The sequence below is a fragment of the Diospyros lotus genome, chromosome 9, assembly GCF_014633365.1.
Source record: "Diospyros lotus cultivar Yz01 chromosome 9, ASM1463336v1, whole genome shotgun sequence".
NCBI lineage: Eukaryota > Viridiplantae > Streptophyta > Magnoliopsida > Ericales > Ebenaceae > Diospyros > Diospyros lotus.
Window position 1 is genome coordinate 33,921,521 of NC_068346.1, and position 21,529 is coordinate 33,943,049.

The following is a 21,529-nucleotide window of genomic DNA, read 5'->3' on the forward strand; positions in this document are numbered from 1 at the left end:
TTTTTAAATGAAATTCTTACTTATAGAAAAAAAATGTAATAGTATTCTTTTTTTAAAAAAATAAAAATATTACTACTATTCACCCATGCACCTGAATAAAGTTAAAATCTTATAAGTTTAAAATAAAAATATGACTTTAGAGACCTGAGAAATTTTCTAAAGATAATCTACAAGTCTCAAGTGTCATTTTCGAATTGCTGACAAGATTTCGTAGAAATAAAGAAAAAGGATCCAAATTTTAGGTAAGTTTCTATTTGATGGAAGACAATCTAACTTTACTTTTGTAAGGTGACAATAAGTAAGCCTTTGTTATTATCTATTAATTTAATTATTTAATAATTTTTCTATCCTGTGTTAGCTATATTACTAAGTCGAATTGTATAGTAAAATTGTAAGAGCCCATTCTCAGATATTCTCAAATCACTGGAATATCTAACAATTCTATCTTGTTCTCATTACTTGTCGTCACAAAAGTCAAATAGGCCTCGTATTCATGTCGCACCAACTTCTCTGTCTTCATTACTAAAACCATTACTATGAATGCACCAAAATAAAATGAGCAAACATATTTCTCCTTGAATAAAAATATTAAAAAAAGTTTCGACGGTGCATCATGCACTGGTCACGATTAACCAGAGGTTTAGATAGAAACGAGTTCAAAAGAGATTAAGCCAAAAAACAGCCCCCTCCAAAAAAAATAATAATAATAATAAAAGAGGGTCCAATTTTTGAATGTTTTTTGGTTAAAATTTTGAGTTTCTTATTTTTAATTGCATTCACTGGAGAAAATCGACAAAGAACTAAACTCTAGGCAAGCATGCCAGTCGAGTATAATAACACACAAAGTCTTTGCTACACTACATGGAACCTACTAATAGATTTTAGTTTGCAAATCATCCTTTGTAGGATATATGAGTTGAGTGCACATTTTAGGGCAGTTTTTGTTTTTAATTTTTTATTCTTAATTTTAAAAGATAAAAATTGAACATATTGTTTGTAGACACCTTAGGCGAATCTTACATCGATCATGCAAAGGGAGAGAACTAGACATATAAGTGTAGAGAGTGTTTTACATAGTGACGCAAGTTTTGGGATTAAATCCTAGACCGACAAAATCGAGAATTTGTTGCAATCTGAACTGGACAATATATTACTATGTGAACCTTGGTCGTTACAGAATGGTATCAGAGCTGACCCCTAAGTCTCTGAGCGTGGTGGTGGGGTAAAACCTCAGTAAGAAAGTTGAGTCCCTAAGGGGGTGTGTGTAGGCACCTTAGACAAATCCCACATCAACCATACAAAGGGGGGAGAACTGAGCATATAAGTATAGATGGTGTTCTACATAGTAACATGCGTTTTGAAATTAAATTCCAGACCGATAAAATCGGGGATTAGTTGCGATCTGAACCAGATAATACGTTGCTATATGCACCCCAGTCGTTACATTGTTCGATAACGTTAATGTTTGTTTTTAGACCCATGGATTGTTAAATTGACCCGATCCAGTGATCTATGGATTGGTTCTAATCAAGTTAAACTAACTTTAGTGAAAAAATTAGTTGTGATTATTAAGCATCCATGTGAGTGAGATTGAAAAGTGAGAGTGAAAATAAGCTTTTTGTGTCTTTAAAATTTAATTTTTTTTAAAAATAAATAAATAATCAAATAGAAGCCAACGCTAGCTGCTACATACAAGCAAGTTTACTATAACTTGGATCAGTAGTTAAGAAATATGAAAACACTATAATAAATTTTAGATTAAGAGGCATTTAAAAATATCTTAATAGATAGTTTATTGGGACATTTTAACTATTAAGACATTAATAATAATATCGCATGTAATTGTGTCCAAAAAACGTATTGAGGCATTTACAAATGCCTCAAAAATAACTATAAATTTAAGTTTTTTGCGATACTTAAAAATGTCTCAAAAATCACTTTAAATTTATTCTTCACATCCTCCACAAGGTGTTCTCTTAAGTCCAACTTACCCCTCCCCTCCCCTCAACTCGAACTCTAAACATTTCATTCTTCTTGCACGCACGTCTACACATCATTTTATTAATATATGTGTCTATATTACTTTTATAGTATTTCTAAGTTTTATTAAAATTATTCTATTGGAACACTTAAAATTTGTCTATTAAGGCACTTCATTAAAGTGTCTAGTTAGAATTATTTTAATGGGCATCTCAAAAATTCTGCCATATTAGATTTGTCTATTAGGACATTTTATCGTCGTGACTCATTATAATTATTTTATTGGAACACTTTTTTAAATTGTGCCTTAAAATGATATTTTATAGGTCAGTTAGATTTGTTTATTAGGGCACTTAATTATTGTGCCTCGTTAGAGTTATTGTATTAGAGCACTTTTTTAAATTGTGTCTTAAAATAGTATTTTAGAGGATACCTTTTAAAAATACCCTAAAAAAGATGCTTAACAAATCATTTTTATTATAGTAAAATTATGGAATTTATTGGAACTACTTAAGTAAATAAAGGTTATCAATATTTGATCACAACTATCCATTTTTAATGCAATAATTGTACCATAAAAATATACAAGAATATATATGTATAAAAAAATAAGGATGGTCTGCCAAAAACAGTTAGGAGGGCCATGGCCATGGCCCTTCTCTGTCATGCTGTATCTGCCACTTCTCAATTGGTTTTGGGGATGTTCAATTCGTTTAAGCTTAGGCTAACTTTGGAAGTATTATCATTATTCTCTTGAGGTGGAATAAGATGAGAACTTGACCATCTATCTAGCTTGTTGGGAAGTGGCTGGCTGCAATCAGGGCAGGCGCAAGATGAAAGATTAGGAGATCCCAACATATATATGTCCTGTCCTAACACAACAACGTAAATTATTTTATATTTTATAAGTGAATTATTTATCCCAAAAATACAGATCTTTTAAACTTTAAGGATAGTCCTAATTAAAGAAAAGGACATGTGACCCGTCAAAACTAGGGAACAACGTTGTTTTAGGTTCAGTTTTGAACAACGTTTGTCTTTGCTGAGAGAAAGAAATGAAATGATTGTCAAAAGACAGAAGAAAAGAATGAATGTGCGTGCGTGCGGGTGTGTGTGTGTGTGTGTGTGAGAGAGAGAGAGAGAGGGAGAGAAAAGAAAAGAAAAGAACGAGAGAATTGTATATTTGTATCTCTTCTTCTAGAAGCCTAGGACTAGGCAAGGTGCATGCCCTTCTTTCGAGAAGATAGATACATATATTCTTTTAATAACAATTACAATAATTATGAATATTTATTGACATTGAGCGTTCTCAATGAAAGAGGAATTGATTGTAAATGTCAAATCACTTAGAATCACAACCCACAGAATGAAGAATAAGTGGTAATTAAGGAAATGATAGCCGTAGTTAAATCTGGTTTTTGATGATTTAGGAATAGATTGTAAATGTCAACCAATGGGAATGAATTTTATTGAAATTGCTACAACGAGCCAATCCCTTGCCAGCAGACAGCAGATAGCAAGAGGACCAGGGTTGATGATCAGAGCCGTATAATTGGGCTCAGTAATTTGGATTGGATGGTGAAGATTGCACCGCCACCAATCCATAAGACCCTTCCCCCGTATCCATCAACCCAGGTTCAACGTTTCCAGCACTCCCTGCTAGTCTCCGTCAATATTCAAGAAACAACCCCTCCCTCTCTCTCTCTCTCAGGTCTCTCTCTCTCTCTCTCAGGTATTTCATCTTCCTTTCAATCAATATAATACTGGATAGATATATGAATATATTTATTTGTATGTCTTTGCACATTTCTTTATACAAGCAGAGCTATTTATTTATTTATGGTTTTCATCTAGGGTTTTGTGGGCTTGAAGTCTTTTGCTTGGCTGCTAAGTCTTATAGGACGAAAATATGATCTCAAAACTGGAGCCGATGGTGGTGAATCTTTGTGGGCTTTTAGAATTTCATCTGTTTGTTGCCTTTGGTTGTTGCTGAAGATAAACTTGTGCTTCTTGACCCATTTTTACGGTCCCTTTGATTCATCTTATTTGTTTTTGGGCTTGAATTCTGGGTTTTTGATAAATAAAGTTCGTAGCTTTCAGAATCTTACTTTCTGAACAAACAGTAAGATTGGGGAAGAGAGATACTTGGCAAAGAGTCTGTTGGGTTCTTATTCAAGGTTTTGGGCATAATCATTTTGGATGGTCATGGACAGACAATTGGGAAGTTATTATAATTCTGTTAATAAGATCGAATCTGATGAAGAAGGTTCTTCGATTCTCTGGGATCAGGATTTTACAAGTGGGTTTAAGGGTGGATGTGTAAATCAGAATATCCTTAGTTTTCCTCCATGTCTACCCGATCCAGACTCTAGCGTCTTAAACCCGGCATCTGCCATATCGAGTTTGGCTGATTCGTTCGAAGACTATGATTTTAGCGATGAGGTTTTTAAGTACATAAATCAGATGCTGATGGAAGAAGATATGGAAGAGAAGACCTGTATGTTTCAAGATTCAGCAGCTCTCCAAGCTGCCGAGAGAGCTTTCTATGATGTCCTTGTGGAGAAGTGTCCCCCTTCTCCCGATCACTGCCAGATTAATCATGTTGATCCACATACTGAAAGCCCAAATGAATGTCAATCTGGCATAACTTGCAGTAACTATCAAACAAGCATCAATACTTGTAGTGACAGTGTTACATGTTCCGGTTTAAATTATGATCATGATGAGCATGAGTCCCCTGCTGTTCGTAGTGTGGCTGTGGATCGTGTTTCACAGTCTACTTCTCATTCGTCCTTCTGCTCATCAAGTGCAGCCGGAACTGTCATCGATGGATTTGTGGATTCACCCCTGAGTACCCTTAGAATTCGTGATATGTTTAATGATAGTCGATCTGCCATGCAATTTAGAAGAGGATTTGAAGAAGCAAGCAAGCTCCTTCCTCGTGGTTACGGTTTGTATCTTGATTCTGGTAGCAAGCTAGTTAAAGAGGCAAAGCAAGAGGGGAAGGCTGTGGAAGTAAAGGTTGAAAAGAAGTACGAGATCCGGTACCCTTTTGATGGTTCAAGGGGGAAGAAGAATCCTCATTCCGGGGGGTTGGATTTGGAGGAAGGAAGGAGTAACAAGCAGTCAGCAGTTTATACTGAAGGAACTGTGAGATCAGAAATGTTCGATATGGTGTTGCTATGTAATGGAGGGAAAAGTGAATCGGCACTTCGTGAAGCGTTGCAGAGTGGAGTGAAAAAAAATATACAGCAAAATAGTTTATTAAAGGGATCTAGCGGTGGGAAGTCCGGTGGCAAGAAACAGGTAGTTAAGGAGGATGTGGTGGATCTTAGAACTCTCTTAACCCTATGTGCACAGGCAGTTGCTGCTGATGAACAGAGAAGAGCCTATGAGCTACTGAAGCAGATCAGGCAACATTCTTCTCCTAATGGGGATGGGATGCAGAGAATGGCCCATTACTTTGCCGACGGTCTGGAAGCACGGATGGCTGGTTCTGGGAACCGAAGTTACATAGCAGTTATGATCAAGCCAACGTCTGCGGCTGAGATTTTGAAAGCTTACCATTTATTTCTTTCGATCTGTCCATTTAGGAAGCTGTCAAATTTCTTTGCAAATAAGACAATCATGAATGCAGCTGAGAAAGCAACCAGCTTGCATATTGTTGATTTTGGTGTTCTTTATGGGTTCCAATGGCCCTGTTTCATACAACGGCTCTCATCTAGGCCTGGTGGACCGCCCAAACTTCGAATTACTGGGATTGACCTTCCAAATTCAGGTTTCCGACCAGCAGAACGGGTTGAGGAGACTGGGAGACGTTTAATGAATTATGCAGAGTCTTTCAATGTTCCATTTGAGTTCAACGCCATAGCAAAGAAGTGGGAAACTATTCAGATTGAGGATCTAAAGCTTGACAAAAATGATGTCCTTGTAGTCAATTGTCAGTATAGGTTTAGGAATTTACTTGACGAAACTGTAGTGCTGGAGAGTCCGAGGGACATTGTCCTCAAGCTGATCAAGAAGATGAATCCGGATGTTTATTTGCAGGGGGTTGTGAATGGCCCCTACAGTGCTCCCTTCTTCGTTACACGGTTTAGGGAGGCCCTTTTCCATTACTCTTCTCTGTTCGATATGCTGGAGACCACTGTGCCTCGTGACATTCACGAGAGGCTGCTGATTGAGAAACAGATAATTGGATGGGAGGCAATAAATGTCATTGCATGTGAAGGCGCAGAGAGGATTGAGAGGCCAGAGACTTACAAGCAGTGGCAGGTGCGGAACATGAGAGCCGGATTTAGGCAACTTCCATTAAACCGGGAGATCATGAACACAGCCAAAGAAAGGGTGAAAACACGCTACCACAAGGATTTTGTGATCGACAAGGATGGTCGCTGGATGCTGCTGGGTTGGAAAGGAAGAATTGTCTTTGCACTTTCTTCTTGGAAGCCAGCTTACTAAAATCATACATTCCTCTCTTCTTTCCTTTTCCTTTGGCCCGTGCAATTCTGTTCCACTCTCCTTCTGAATTGAAAGCCAAGGTACGGACACGCTCCTTGTTATGAGCAAATCACTCTCTTTATTCACATACATTACATGGCCATGCATACAACTTGGTGTAATGTGCTTCTGATCAGTAAGTGAGGTTGGGACTGGGAGCCAACTTTAGCGCGCTGCCTCCTCAACAACACTGGACTTGACCCGTATCTGTAGTAGCAGTTGTTATCAGTACCAATTTGATGGAATAACAGAAAGTGATCATCCTCTTAGAACCTTGTTGCTTTGGTTAACTCCTCATAACTCAAAAGAGATACGACTAGGTCATTTTGTTTACACTGAAAGGTAGTAGTCCAGCAATGAGCCAAACATCTTGATTCCTGAAATTACTATTCCAAGTGGGTAGGGCAGCAAAAGTCTTAGTTACATACATACATACATGAAGGTATATGGTGATCAGTGGATGTCTCCAGACTGAAGGAAGATTATGTTCTGGCTCTTGCTGCTGGAAGGCAATGGTTGCCATAGCTTAGCTTATGTTAGAGTTCATGCTTTCATTACATTCAGTATATATTACATCATCTTGTTTCATATATTACTCATAATTATTGTTGATTATCTTCCAGTTTTGGCCATTTTTCTTTACTTTTTAAGGTATGTCTTAGACTTAATAATAACAATAAAATTAAGCTATGCTGTTCTTGACTCTTGTGGATGGCATCCTTAATCCTCCTTTGGTTGGCCTGGCCCCAATTCAGATTAAGGGGTGTGTTGTTGACAATGGCATGAAACAGGGAGCTTCAATAATTTGGTTTGCCTTTCAATTTCTTGATATTATTATTATTATGTGGTTATCAATACTTTGATCAGTCATTACTTTATTGGTTACATTAGATAGATAGATAGATAGATAGATAGATGAGCAAAGCGGTTGAGTGAATTGAGAAATGAGAATCTGTTGGCGGCTTTCAGTACCTTTTTAACTTGGTGGATGGGCCCAATTCCAATTGTACCCATCACTCATTTCATTTGTTTTTCTAGACCTGTCAAATTCAGCATGCCATGCTACTTCTAGAACATTTTTCAGGGCATTTGTCCTGACTCATGTGATATTTCACTAAGTGGTGGCCCTAAATTAAAAATATAAAACATTTTAAATGATAAGTGGAGCATCCCATGCTTATCGTCATCCTTGCACAAAAGGTATAAAAAGACTTTGAAAGTAAAAGTGTGACATTCGTGCCAATTCTCATAGCTCTCAAATTTGTTGTTTTCCCTTTTACTAACTTAACTATTAAAACGACAGTCTTTAACAATTTTTGGAGTAATCTTTAATGTTTTGATCCAATTCATCGAAGTTTATGATCAAAGTCTCTTTCAAATCATATAATTCAATTGGTAAGGAAATCTCAACACCACCGGTGATCTAAAAATATATTAAACTTTGCATATTTTTACTAGGTTTCGTTTGTTCGGATGTAAAATGTTTTTTGAGAAAATAATTTTTTTATTTTCCGATGTTTGATTGACAAAAAAGATGTACCATTCATAATGCATGTCTTTATTTATGCCAAAGCTAATCAAGTGTTTTTTTTTTTTCTTTTATCAAAACATCTTTACATATATATGTATTTTTATAAATAAATATATATCTATTCTATATTATGTTTACTAAGTTTCATTTTGTTTAAATTTTTTTCTAAAAAATAAAAAATAAATTATTACCATTAAAAGTATATCTATCATTCTCCATATTCACATGTGTGGTGACATGGGAGCAAAAAAAAAAAAAAAAGGGATGAGGTTTCTCTTACTTTTGACGATGCAGCCCTCAGTAGTAAAAGGCTCGCACAATGAACTATTAGTTTAGATATACCTTAAGAAACATTAATAATATAAAATAAAGATATAATAAAATCTAACCTTAAATATTAATATATCATGCTTTAAACATTAGCGGCCCAAATAAAACCTTTCATGCCACATCATGTGTCATCAAGGTAACTTAAATCTCTTAGTCATCAATGTCAATATCAAACACAAGCATGTAGTTTTTATTCCAAAAATATGCTTTTCCCAATAACTATTTAATCTTTGTTCTAAATGTATCATTTTGATCTAGTTGAAATTTGGAGAAAATAGAATGACCTTGATTATAAAAAAATAATTGTTTCTTAGGTTATACGGAAATAGAAACGACAAATGGATACAATATAAAACAAAAACGGGAAAACGTTATTTTTCAAAAAAAGTAAGAAACAAAAGTGAGTAAATAAAAAAAAATATAAGGGCCTTTTGACGAATATAATTTTTAATATAAAAAATAATTATTTAATCTAAAAATAAACATAAATTCTATAATTTATTCAAACAAATTTTGGAAACAAATTCTAGAAAAAATTAAGAATTTTGAGTTAGAAATGAAAAAAAAAATTATTTATATTCGTGGATGGAAATACATTTTTAAATCGAAAACATGTTTTTTATATTTTTTTAAAATTGCGAAACGATTATGAAAAGTTTTTGAAATTGCAAAAGTAGGTCAAAAATATTTATTAGTGTTTCATAACGAAAACATTTTGGAAATACCGAAACGGCACTCCCAAATTTTTTTTGTGCATCATAGGTTGTTTCAATCATAACAAGTGCTTGTCAATGTACAAACACATTAGAAAAGTGACCCCCAAAAACTTTCTGATTATTATGTTAAAGACATTATAAATCGAGTTAGAGATTAAGAGTGCATGTTCAAAATGTTTAGAATGTAGAAGATAAGATTATAGTTCTTACCTAGAGTTTTTAAAAATCATACAAGACTTTGTGAGTTAGAAGAATTTGTAATTCCTTGGAAAGCACTGATTCAGTGAATACGGCAACAAGTGGCGAGGCAACAAAAGAAAAGCAGTGTTGGAGGAAGAAGATGACAGATGGGTGGTGGCCAAAAAGAGAAGAGGAAATGACAAAAAATGATTATTCAAACCTTTGTAAATTCACCTATAAAAATCCTATCTATATAAATAACATTATTCACGTAAAAATACTAAAATGATCCGCATATTGAATAAGAGTAGAGGTGACTTTGTCAAGGAGAAAATGGTCAAGTAAAACTCATTTAATATATTTAGGGATGACAATTACAACCGAAACTATGAGGAACCGAATCGAAATCAAATCGATCAATGTAGTTAAAAACTGTTTAATTGGATAATAGTTTGGTTTGAAAAAAAATCGAATACTATTTCAATGGGTATGATTTGATGATGGTTTTCATTAAATTCAAACCAAAATCTAAATCGAACATATGGGTAACCGAATCAAACCGAACTGAATATATATATATAATATTTATTTATTTAATATATTATATATACACATAATATATATATTGACTAATGCATTTTTTTACAAATATTTTAACTAATGTATTACAAATATATAAAATATTTAATATTTATAAAGTAATTAACAAATAAAAATAAAACCTAATCTTAAATTATTTTAATTTTATTAATCAAATAATTATATCCAAGAAACTTGAAGTTAATTTGTAACTTTATGTAAAAAAAATAAAAAGATAACTTTATTAGAGTTTGTCTTTATTTATTGTGAAGTTATCAAAAATTTGTAAGAGTTTGTCTTTATTTGTTGATATGGATCAAACTAAAAAAATTATGGTTAAAATCGAAATCGAATAGTTTGGTTATGATTTTTAATATTTAAAACCAATAGATAATGGTTTGGTTTTAATTTTAATAATTTAAATTTAATTTGATTATAATTTTGGTAAAAATCAGAACCAAACTCAACGATTACGACCCTAAATATATTTCTTTATTCATACGATGACTCATCATTGATGTGCCATTTCCATTATTATAATGTGTCTTACTTAATGACACGTTTGTTTCTTTGAAATCTTTTAGACGAGCAATTCTACATTGCCCGAATGTCTCGTACCGAAACCTTACCGAAGCCAACCTGTTCTGACAAAATTACCCCTCAGCCCTCAACAATATTACAAATCTGCCATTGAAGGCTGTTGGCGAGTTCTTCCTCCTTCTCCCTCTGTCCACTGTCTCTCTCTCTCTCTTTCTCCCTCTGGTTTAAAGTTTCTGTTTTTGCTTAATTAGAAAGCAAAATGCCATCGCCATTTTCAATGTTGCCTGCCGGAACCCATCGCCGGCCATCTGTAAAATGAAGCTCCTTTTTCATTGCTTTGCGACTACACTTACAGCATTGGCCCTTATCAGATAAATTTCTGTGAGAAAAAAAGACGGCCATGTTTTTGAAGAACTGACTGAAACTTAGATAAAAGAATATAATATTTTATGGTCTCAAAAATAAGCATAAGATCTGAGAGATTCTTTAAACTAAAGAGAGGCTCCAACCTAGAAAAATTCTAAGAATAAGCAGTAAAATCTGAAGAATCCTATTGACTCTGTTGTTATTATATATATATATATATTTGTGTAACATATACACTCAAAGCTGTCATAATTAATAACATTACATTTCCGTTTAACTGCCGAACAAATCATGGAGAAAATGTGTATTGCCCCCTACCACTTTGAGATGGGAGAGATGTCTCAACCACATCTTTTCCCATGGCTACTGACTAGCACTAGCAGTGCCACCACTCGTTTATTTACTTAACCCACCCATTTAAGCATCCAAATTGTTATTATTTTCAAACCCAACAACATTGGGAGGGTGAATGATGTCGCAATCCCAAAGTCACCAGTGAGTTTATTAGCAGCGATTCTTAATCAAGATATAAACTAAAAGAAGTAAGGAGGAGGAAGAAGGAGGCCAGAAGGAGAAAGCAGGAAGGAGGAGGAAGGAGGGGGCTTGCTGTGCTGTCGGCGAGGAAGGAGGAAGGAGGAAGGAGGAAGAAGGCTGTGCGAAGGAGGCTGGAGGTTGTGCTTCAAGGAGGAAGGAGGAGGCGGCTTGGCGCTTCTTCTGATAAAACCCTGGTCGTTGCCGAAATGAAATAAAATGGCGATATTGACCGTCAAAATATCGCGCAAATTTGTTTCGGTAAGGTTTCGGTACGAGACATTTGGGCAATGTAGAATTGCTCCTTTTAGACACTTCAAAATGCCAAGGTGACCACTAGAAAATATACATTAATAGGCAAGACACATTGCATAAAATGTTTTTTTTTTTTTTTAATTTCAATTTTAATTGAACGATTAAACTTCTCATTAGAAAATAAAAAATTTAAATTTTTAATTTTTTTAACTTTATACTAATTCAAAAGTTAATATTATAGTTTTTTAAATTATAAAATATTAAGACACATTTAATTATAAAATTAAAATTAAAAACTAAAAAATATTAGTTCTACCACAACCAAACAGGGCCCTAATTAATTTGGGTCTACCGGTGATTAGGGTTGAAGCCAATTTAGGCGTTAAAGAGGGAAAGCGAAGCAGCAGCAGAAGAAGAAAGAAAGAGGAGGATGAGCGGAGCAGGGGCACCAGATTTCTTCTATAGAGAGGCTCAGCGTCTGGGCTACGTTGCTCGCTCTGCCTTCAAGGTATCTAGGGTTTTCAATTTTTTCTCCTTTTCATCCAATATGATTATATGACATGCAAATGTAACCAATGAATTTGGTTCTTTCGTTTTTTTGAGAGAACAGCTGCTTCAGATGCAAAAACAGTACAAACTGATAAAGCCTGGTTCTTCTGTTCTTGACCTCGGTTGTGCTCCTGGTGCCTGGCTTCAGGTCTCTCTCTCTTTTTCTCTTTTGCATTATCGCTCTATTTGTGTGTGTTTGTGAATCTTGTCGTGCGTTTTGCGCCCGAAGATTATCTCTCGTTATCTTGATTTCATTGGCTTCATGGTAGCTTTGACGCAAAACCAGGTGGCTTGTCAGAGCTTGGGACCAGTGAAAAATGGGGGCTTGGTTGTGGGCATTGATCTGAAGGTGACTTTTATCACTAGCAGCTATAATTTTTATTGTTTTGTCAGCTGGGTTTTACGTATCAACCGTAAAAAGTAAACTTTTGGTTAAATGGGTTTGTGTGAGGTTTTTCTTGGTTACGTTTCTAAAGAATTTGGGGGGGATTTGCAGAACAGAAGGTGAAGGTTCCGTCTGTCCACTGTGATGCAAGGGTTCAGACTGTTTGTGCTGATGTCATGAATCTTCCCAAAAACCTAATTAGAGCGCTATCTCCTCAGGTACTGTTGTTTAAATAAATGATATGTTTGCTGGAAGACTAAACATGTTTGTGTGTGATGCATAGGGTGAAGTGTTAATGTATCTATCCTATATTCTTGTACCTTGGAAAATATAAGGTCATGCCTCTAGAACTTTCTTAAGTGTATAGGAGAAGATGTATCTCATTTATGCTGGGTTGTTTTGTCCTATAGATACCCATGTGATGGAGCATTTGAAAGCAAGCCGAATTTGAAAGTTATACTTCTAAAGACTTCTTCTTTTGTGAAAGTTGTGTGTTTCCCTTTGCTAGATCACCATCTTCCAACAATGTTTCATCACATTATGCTGCTTTGATTAGATTTGGTGCAATGTGATGGTTCTGATTTCTTGCTTTTAGAATCTTTTTATTGGCCTAATTGTTCAATGCCTTGCTAGTTCTAGTGTTCTTTGACTTTATACATAATTTATCAGAAAATTGATGTTGCTAATGACCAACCAGAAAGCACATTTTTGTAGGTATTTTATCATGAAGGTTTTTGCAAACTAAAGAGATTCTGCATCCGAGCATTATTGGCACTCATTTGACTGAAACCTTAATAAGCTGTCCGCCCAACATCATATGTTCTTAATTCAAATTACTATATGCCTGGTTGGTGTTGCTATAAATTTTTGCTATTGTGAGAACAACTTCTGTGAAAAGTTATTTTGCAATAATTGTCTTCGGAAAGAAGTAGTTTAGTGTTTAGCTATATTATTTGAGAAATGATTTTAGTTTTGTTATGTGTTTCTGGCAAGTGATTGAAAAATTGAAAATGTTTTTATACTATTTGGATATAGAAGTGCTTATAACATTTTTTTAAAAAGTTTTTACGATTGAATTTTATTTTAATTATAAACATAAGTTAAACTGTAGAATCATATTTAAGCAACAAGAAATGTTCTGAAAACCAATTCCTTTGTCTTGAAGAAAGGAAAAACATAGCAAAAAATTAAATCTTCAATCCAAAATGATGGTCTTTCAATGGAAATGTATTGAGCTCTCGAGGATTATGCATTGTTTTCAAAAGTGCTAAGAGCAGTTAAGCGTGGAAGGCCTAAAGTGGAAAGAAAAGCTCACACTTAAGCGAAGTCGAGCACAGAAATGAAATAAAGAGTATAAACTTTTGAAAGTGTGAAAAATATAAACTATTAAAAAAGAAATCACTAGAAAAAAACTAAACGAGAATGAGGGGTGCAAATTTAACTAATGATGAGATACCATTTTTCATTTATATTTTATACCCCGTTTAAAAGTTCATACAATCATAAAAAAAGCATTAGGAAAAAAATCATCCCTAATTTACACCTATCCCCAATCAATCAACCCCTAATTTATAGCAATCCTTGATGTGCAATCAATCAACAAATTGTAATTTACATCAATCAGGAATCAATAATCAATCCCTAATTTACACATTACAACAATCAATAATATATTAGCAATCCCTTATGTACTCCTAATTACATGTTTCCATCATATTTTTTCCTCAGTACATACAATCAATCTTCTTTTTTGTTTAAATGTATATATGATTTTATCATATCTTAAACCACTTTTTTGGATAAGGTTTCCGTTCAAGCAGCCACATCATTGCAAAAATTTAAACAAGCCTGACCATTCCTATTGTCTGATTAAAAAAAAAAAAAAAACAGGCGTATTTTTGAAGGGTGCTTTTTTTGCACTTTGAAGCTTTGGTAAAAGTACAATTTAAGCGCACTCAGCTAAAGTTGTTGAGCTGAACACACAAAAAGCCCCAAGCATGCTGTATTTTGTGCTTTGTGCATGAAGTGCGCTTTTTTAAACACTGGGATTACGATAAAATCATGAACAATTAGAGAAATATAGATTGAGAATTTTAAGGATATGCACATCAAAGAGTGTTGACAAGAAATGTTTTGACAATTGGAGCTTCTTTCTTCTGTAAATCAAATTTTAAATCTGTGAGAATTATGAAAATTCATGATGAGGGTCAGTGAGACGAACATGATATGTGATTTTTTGTTAAATAGCTTGTGAGCATATGGATTTTATATTGACTAGTTTGTGAAATATGGAACAAAGAATTAGATGTGACTGATGAAGGTGATGTTTGTATTTGTAAATGTTGACTGGGGTAACTAAAAATATTTCAATTTTTACTTCTAATTTTGCTTCGCAGTATAAGTTCTAAATTTTTGCTTTTGCTCCACAGTAGAAAAATAGCTTTTGCTATCAATGAAGCACTTTTCACTTTTGGCCAATCACCAACAAAAAACTTACAAAAGCTCTTTTGTTAAGAAAAAAAAAAATGCACTTTTCTAGATGCTCTGGCACGGCCAAACAGGGGCTAAGTGATCTGATGTTGCTTTTGCATTACTTCTAAGCCCCCTAAATTGTAATATGGAAATGCTTTTGCAAATATTTAATCTGGAGACACTAACAAGGTGCAATAGATGAATCCTCTAATGAAATTGTTAGTTGGACTATTTTCATAGAATGTATTGTTTTTTAAACTATTTACCTCATTCTCTATTCTTGCTTTGATAGTTTGCATTCTCATCAAGTTACCAATTGATTGATACATTTGATTTCTTCCTTTCCATATCCTTCTCTTGCAATGCATAATCCTTCATATTCTTGTCGATGGAAAAGACTTCAATTGTAATTCTCCATGTTCAATTTCGTATGGTAGTTCATGTTTTCACCAGATTATGAGTTGATTTATACATGTAACCTCTTCTTTATCTCTCTTTACCCCATACTTGTTTTCTGTGGGTTATGGAAAATATTTTTCTTTGATGAATGCTTATAAACGAGCTGAAAATTTCAGTCTGTTGCAGATCAGAATCCAACCCTGTAGGTATTTGAGGCTTACTACTTTGTTGTGTGATTTTCTTGTCAAGATTATATATGGTCATAAGTTTCTTGGTAGTTGAGGTTCACCTTGTGATGTGAAATGTGGCACCATGTACACCAGTCACCAGCACACATGAGTGACTATTATGTCTCACTACTTGGCCTTGAACTACATGATTAACAGTTCTCATTTGAAGCCATGGAACTACTTTTTTGGTCACCACCGGAATTTTCATGAAGTGCATAAGAAACATCAATTTCCCCTTCTTGTAAAGAAATTATAACTCATTGTACATTATATAACACCACATAGCTCAATTCTCTTATGGTCTATTTGTTTTAGTAGGATTAATATATCTAGACCCCATCAGTTTTCACCTTTATATATGCAGATCCACCTGTTTTAAGAAATTTGCAAGCGCTCCTTGCTGTTTATTTTCATTAACAATCATTAAATGTAAGGTCATTTTAGTAATTTAATTATAAATATGTTTTGAGTGTGGGACATATAGGATGACTTGCAGTTTATTCAATTAGATCAAACATCCTTAAGATCCAGAAATTCTAGTTTCTTTTTCCATTTTTTTGGAGTCAAAATCTATAAGTTTCTGTGTTTTGAAAATGTAAAGAAGTCTATTTCAATATTTTTCATTTTTTAAGAACAAACAACAATCCTCTTTTTTGTTTTTTGTTTTTTGTTTTTTGTTTTTTTTTGTTTTTTGATGTGTTTTAGGGGTTTTCATTGAATTCCTTGTGAATATATTTTTGGATTCATTCTTCAATTTTATAAAAGATTACATACTTTGTACTATAAAAAAGATTGTATAGTTATATATATTCATTACTTCTACTTTTACTTTTCTTTTTCTCCTTTAGTATTGTGGAAACATAGATCTGTTCAAATTCCTTTTTAATATGTTTGTTTTTCTTGTTTTTTCTCTTGTAATTACATATATTGATTGTTGTGTATCATTGATTGTCATATATTAAATCTAGATATATATATATTTTTTATTGCTATATGTTTATTCTATATTGATTGTTATACATAGAAAATTTGCATACTGATTTCATATGCTGGAAAAGGGTAACTGAGATACCATTTTTCACAAAAGGTACACACACACACACACACACACACACGCACGCACGCGTATAAGGTATCCACGTATGCCTAGATAGATAGTGTATGTGTATATAACAACAATCACAAGTCTTAATCCTACTAGGTGGAGATATATTAGTGTATGTGGATAAGATTACAGATACTTCACCCAAAAGAAGAAAAGATACTGAACAAAAAAAAAAAAAAAAAAAAGATGAGGAAAAAGAAAAGCAAAGAATAACAACATATCAACTTTTAATACCATTTACGTGGTTTGTTTCTTTAAACATCATAACACTATCCCTATGCCCCTCTATTTTGATCTCTCTCTACTTTTATCTTATCACATGACAAAACCATCTTACTTTATCTCATTCATGTTATCTATCAATAGTAGCCACTCTAATTGGATGATGTATAACCTCATTTGTAATTCTATGTTTTCTTGTATGGTTCTTATCACTGTAAGATCCTCATTCTGTTACACTCATATTTTGCACATGTTGGTTCATTACTGTCCTTTAAGAATTCATTAAGTTGACTAATGAAATTATCACAAAGCTTGTAAGTGTCTCTCTGGTTTGTGGGAGTAGTGAATTTTAGCTGTCTTAGGGGGTCTAAACCATTTTAGTACGTGATATGCCACTAACCTCACTAGTTGCATAGGAATGAGCAGGTCTGTGCGACTGAGAACTGTTTCAATAAAAGAATAATCTTCGGTTATATGTAGTGGTAGTTGAAAATTTCATTGAAGCACTTCGTAGGTGTTACCACTTGAGATCTGTTTCCAAATATAGAAGCTTATGTGTCTTTTGGGTTGCACTGTTCCTATTTTTGCAGCAGCGAGGGTTTTCAGTCATACTCTCAGATATGTGCCCCCCAGTTTCTGGAATCACAACTAAGGATGCAGCACTATCTGCTGAGTTGGGGATGCGAGCGCTTGATTTGGCTATTGGAAGGACTGCCCCATCAGATCAAAATATTCAAGGGGAGGCTCAAACGAATGATCCAGATTGTGGCGTATTACTACCCGGGGGCCACCTCGTCATTAAGCTTCTAGAGAGTGAAGACGTGCGAGGTTGGTTCTTTTCCATATATTTATCGTTGCCAAGAGATTTCTGCACATTCCTTACTTGTGGCCGTTGTCTGCAGAATTAAATCAAATTTGTAAACCCCTCTTTAGAAAGGCATCATGGTTGAGGCCTAAAGCTACTAGATCATCTTCCAGAGAGATCTATTTGATAAGTCAGGAATTGCTATAGATCAAGCTTCAGATAGAGCTTGGTTAAAAGAAGTGGAAAAGGCACAGTTTAGAACTTTTGTTATAATTTGCCTATTTGGGCTTGCAAACATTATTAGAATTATCAATGAAAATGTTCTCTTTGCGGACAGAATTTGTTATGAATTTCTATGCTTTTCTGTTTCATTTTCTGATCTTGAAGAGTTGAAGATTTTGCTTAACTCAAAAAAGGAGAACAAACAAGAAGAAAAACACTTAGTAACTGAACTGTTAAAAAAAAAAAGATCGGGCAAGTTTATTGATATTCAAATGAAAGTTCCAGACACTTTGGGTAACTGAACAAGAGGCCAAAAGAATACACTTTACAATATCTCCATTTTACAAAAAACCCAAACAGAAATGGACTGAGAATCATCTCCATTTACAAAAACCTCAAAAACAGGAATTGACTCTGGTGTTTGTATAAAGTTGTCCCAGCTTGTCATCTACAGAAATGGACTGAGAGTCATCTCCATTTACAAAAACCTCAAAAACAGGAATTGACTCTGGTGTTTGTATCCAACTCTAAAACTTGTCCCAGCTTGTCATCTTATATGGGTTCTTCCCAATGACCAAACGCCTGTGTCTTTGACTGGTGTCTGCAACAAAAATGGAAGCCATGGATAGAAGTTACACAATCACATTTCCAAAGATGGTCCATTTTTCATTGTAGAGTCACTTACTGGTGTTTTCATCGATGGGAATACATTCCAGAACCGCAAGGTCTCATCTCCTGCTCCAGTCACTATTGTCTGCAGAAACAAGTTCAGATGTAAGATTACACCTCCATACTAAGGACCCGTTTGAATTTGGGTATGTTTTCAAAATTTTGAAAACGAACACAACAAGAAGAAATATCATGTAAGAAGAAGTTGTTGCAATACCTGGCCATCTGGTGACATAGCAAGATATAGCACCCGCAAACTATGGCCAGTTAGAGTAGCAACCTAAGACAAATTCAAAGGAAACATTTTTATATTCTAAAGTTTGGTTTGGAGAAAAATGGGAATGAACATAATAAGGTTAATAATGAAACCTTGGCCATTGATGGATATTTCCACACCATAATTTGATTCTGGGAATAGCCATGAGTGCTCACTAGCTCATTCACATTTTTGCTCCATGCCAGATTGCACACCTGCATGCATGTTATGTTAAGCTCATGCAGTTAATTTTGTAGCACGAGAAGTGTGATTTTGTGACTAGATGGTGTTGCTATTTTCGTCGCATTTTAGGATAACCTGGCTCCCGGTGTCGACACTGTTCAACTGATTGCCGTTTGTGGTGTTCCAGAAGCGAATGCAGCGATCAGCAGTTCCACCTCCAGATGCCAGAAGGCTGCTCTGGTGGGGCGACCAGGCAATGGCCTTGACAGCGGCTGTGTGCTCCGTCAGTTTCAGAACAGGCTGCTGAGAATGCTGGTTCCATACTAGAAGCTGATCCATCACCAGTGATGGGAAAATCAATCAATCAAATCGAGCCTTCATCTTGCTCGCCGAATGCATAAATTGATGAATCTCTATACCTGATTATCATTGCCTCCCGATGCAAGTTCCCGGTCATCATGAGACCATTTCAATCCACAGACCTGGAGGATTAGGGATTAGGGATTAGGCATCAGGCACAAACACTATTAGAACTCTAGGGCGCGTTACGTATACTATAGCATATGCATGTTTTACCTCGGATTTGTGGCCAACAAGCTTGCTGACGAAATCATTGGGCACACGAAGATCATGTTGAAGTATGTTTCTGTCTCTACTCCCGGAAGATAGTATACGCGAACTCCAAGCCAGGACACCGGTCCTCGTTTGATGCCCACCCATGGTTCTCACCTTCTTGCATTGAGTCCCATCCCATACCTGAACTTGACCCAAGTTTGTACCAATTGAAATGTATGAACCCTCTCGAGTCCATTGGACCGAGCACACCCCATCGCTAGGTCCCAAATCGCACAACTTCGTTACCTGAGATATATATCGTCAGAACTCTCGTCTCTTCATTTTGAACTGACAGAAAGGAAAACGAGTCAATTCATTACTTAATTCTTACTTTGCTGGTTGTTGCATTCCATAGATAAACGCAGGTACCCAATCCAACGGCAAGCACATTCTGCGACGACCAATCGACCAAATTAAGGTAGAAGTCATCTTGGAGTGATGGGGCATCTAGAACCTGCAGATAATCAACTAACTACATGACATACTGATGAATGCATTTCCATGGTTATTCAAACTTGCCCAAGGCGGACAATACTCGGAACACTTGAAACAATAGGAGATTGTGAAACATGCTAATGACAAGTTACTTGCATCTTGGTTGAAGTAGAGGAAAACCTTTCTTTGAAAGATTGTCTTCAGAGATTTCTCACCAACCAAATAGGAGATTAATGAAAATAAAGGGCAAAAGGGGGCCCAAAAAGTGAAAGTAATGGGCATTGCATATCTTTGAATGAAATATATTCATCATATTGAATCCCATATTTCTTCTAACATACCTTGTGGGGCGTCTTGGGGACCTTCCTAGGCGGCTTCGGCGGCGTCGAAGGCTCCGACGGAAAGCCGCCACTATGACCCAGAATCGACGGCGAGTAGGGGGAGTTGGGCCCGGAATGATCCGTCTTGAAGCGCAGCATGTTCCTGCTCGGACTCATCGGCGACGCTTGACCTGCAGAAGAAACAAAACACCCAAAATCAGACCCAAAAAGCTCCGATTTCAACAACCTCGAATAGGCCTCGCTTCCGTTTCCGCTTCCGCCGCAGCCACCCTCCTTCGACGGCGACGCCTTCTCCACGAGCCCGAACGTGTGGAGCCTCGACGACGACCGGCAGGGAATGAACCGGTCACTGCAAGTCACGGACTTGGCCGGCGACGACGACAGGTTCGAGATCGTCCGCGGTGACATCGTCCTCGGCGAGTGGAGGTTCGAGACGCCTCGAAGCGGCTCCAGCCGGAGAGATGACTCCGACATGGTGGCCGGCAGGTTGATCCCGCTTTTGCGCCGTGGGGGGGTCGACGCCATTTTCGTCGGTTTCTGCCTTCTGGTTCTGGTTTGGATGATTTTGAGAATGCAATGAGATTTGGGAAAGTTGAGAGAGATGGAAGATGGAAGAAGAGGAAAGGGCTCTTCTCTTTGTCTGTGAGCAAAGAGAGCGGAGCTGGTGCGGCGGCTGCAACGGTCAGTTTTTGGGGATTTTTAAGGGAGTGTCGTAACGGTCAATTGGGAAGCTGAAGCTGCTCTTGGATGGAATAATGGGATTATTATTATGGGAGCTTCCATTCCAACCCAACAAAAGTAGCCGTTAGTCACGGGCATTTTTGAACTAATAATTGGGCAAATAAGTGTACTCTACCCTACTGTTTAGAGATAATTACACTTTTCTCAACTTTTATTGAGCCAAACATTGAGCTACTCACAAATAACTTGACTCATTTGTAATCCTATATATATAAGATAATTTTAATCCTAAATCTTAAAGATAATGATTAAATAATAATAAATTTATTTAGTCTTTTAAATAATGTATATCTATTATATATTATTTTCAATTTTTGAATAATCTTATATAGATATTTAATCAATCAATAAGATTGTTAAAAAATTGAAAATAATGTGTAATAAATGTATTTATC

At 35.5% G+C, this 21,529-nt stretch overlaps 3 protein-coding genes across 4 annotated transcripts; 2 read left to right on the forward strand and 1 right to left on the reverse strand.

The window, feature by feature from the left end:
- Positions 1 to 3,555: 3,555 nt before the first annotated feature.
- On the forward strand, positions 3,556 to 7,179 carry LOC127810487 (scarecrow-like protein 30). The gene is made up of 2 exons (XM_052350001.1): positions 3,556 to 3,712; positions 3,835 to 7,179. The coding sequence occupies exon 2, from the start codon at positions 4,180 to 4,182 to the stop codon at positions 6,436 to 6,438; it is 2,259 nt and encodes a 752-aa protein (XP_052205961.1). The 5' UTR covers positions 3,556 to 3,712; positions 3,835 to 4,179; the 3' UTR covers positions 6,439 to 7,179.
- Positions 7,180 to 11,849: 4,670 nt separating this feature from the next.
- On the forward strand, positions 11,850 to 18,011 carry LOC127810161 (uncharacterized). Of its 2 annotated transcripts, none has more exons than XM_052349457.1 (6): positions 11,850 to 12,013; positions 12,116 to 12,202; positions 12,341 to 12,403; positions 12,556 to 12,657; positions 17,458 to 17,695; positions 17,770 to 18,011. In XM_052349457.1, exons 1-6 carry the CDS (start codon positions 11,936 to 11,938, stop codon positions 17,877 to 17,879), a joined length of 678 nt encoding a protein of 225 aa, XP_052205417.1. In that variant the 5' UTR covers positions 11,850 to 11,935; the 3' UTR covers positions 17,880 to 18,011. The 2 variants fall into 2 exon arrangements, with proteins under 2 accessions (XP_052205417.1, XP_052205418.1); XM_052349458.1 differs by having other exon boundaries at positions 17,461 to 17,695.
- Positions 18,012 to 18,189: 178 nt separating this feature from the next.
- LOC127810160 (protein FIZZY-RELATED 3) lies at positions 18,190 to 21,110 on the reverse strand. The gene is made up of 9 exons (XM_052349456.1): positions 20,394 to 21,110; positions 19,949 to 20,071; positions 19,579 to 19,863; positions 19,422 to 19,484; positions 19,138 to 19,332; positions 18,933 to 19,034; positions 18,781 to 18,843; positions 18,580 to 18,648; positions 18,190 to 18,495 (listed from the first exon to the last, which is right to left on the reverse strand). Exons 1-9 carry the CDS (start codon positions 20,916 to 20,918, stop codon positions 18,442 to 18,444), a joined length of 1,479 nt encoding a protein of 492 aa, XP_052205416.1. The 5' UTR covers positions 20,919 to 21,110; the 3' UTR covers positions 18,190 to 18,441.
- Positions 21,111 to 21,529: the final 419 nt, after the last annotated feature.

Coding starts and splice junctions, on each gene's coding strand:
- LOC127810161 (XM_052349457.1), top strand. CDS start 11,936: ATGAGCGGAGCAGGGGCACCAGATTTCTTCTATAGAGAGGCTCAGCGT. Junction 12,203..12,340: donor CTCCTGGTGCCTGGCTTCAG/GTCTCTCTCTCT, acceptor ACGCAAAACCAG/GTGGCTTGTCAGAGCTTGGG. Junction 12,404..12,555: donor TTGTGGGCATTGATCTGAAG/GTGACTTTTATC, acceptor TTTGCAGAACAG/AAGGTGAAGGTTCCGTCTGT.
- LOC127810487 (XM_052350001.1), top strand. CDS start 4,180: ATGGTCATGGACAGACAATTGGGAAGTTATTATAATTCTGTTAATAAG.
- LOC127810160 (XM_052349456.1), bottom strand. CDS start 20,918: ATGGCGTCGACCCCCCCACGGCGCAAAAGCGGGATCAACCTGCCGGCC. Junction 19,333..19,421: donor CGGGAGGCAATGATAATCAG/GTATAGAGATTC, acceptor GTGATGGATCAG/CTTCTAGTATGGAACCAGCA. Junction 18,649..18,780: donor CTATGTCACCAGATGGCCAG/GTATTGCAACAA, acceptor TTGTTTCTGCAG/ACAATAGTGACTGGAGCAGG.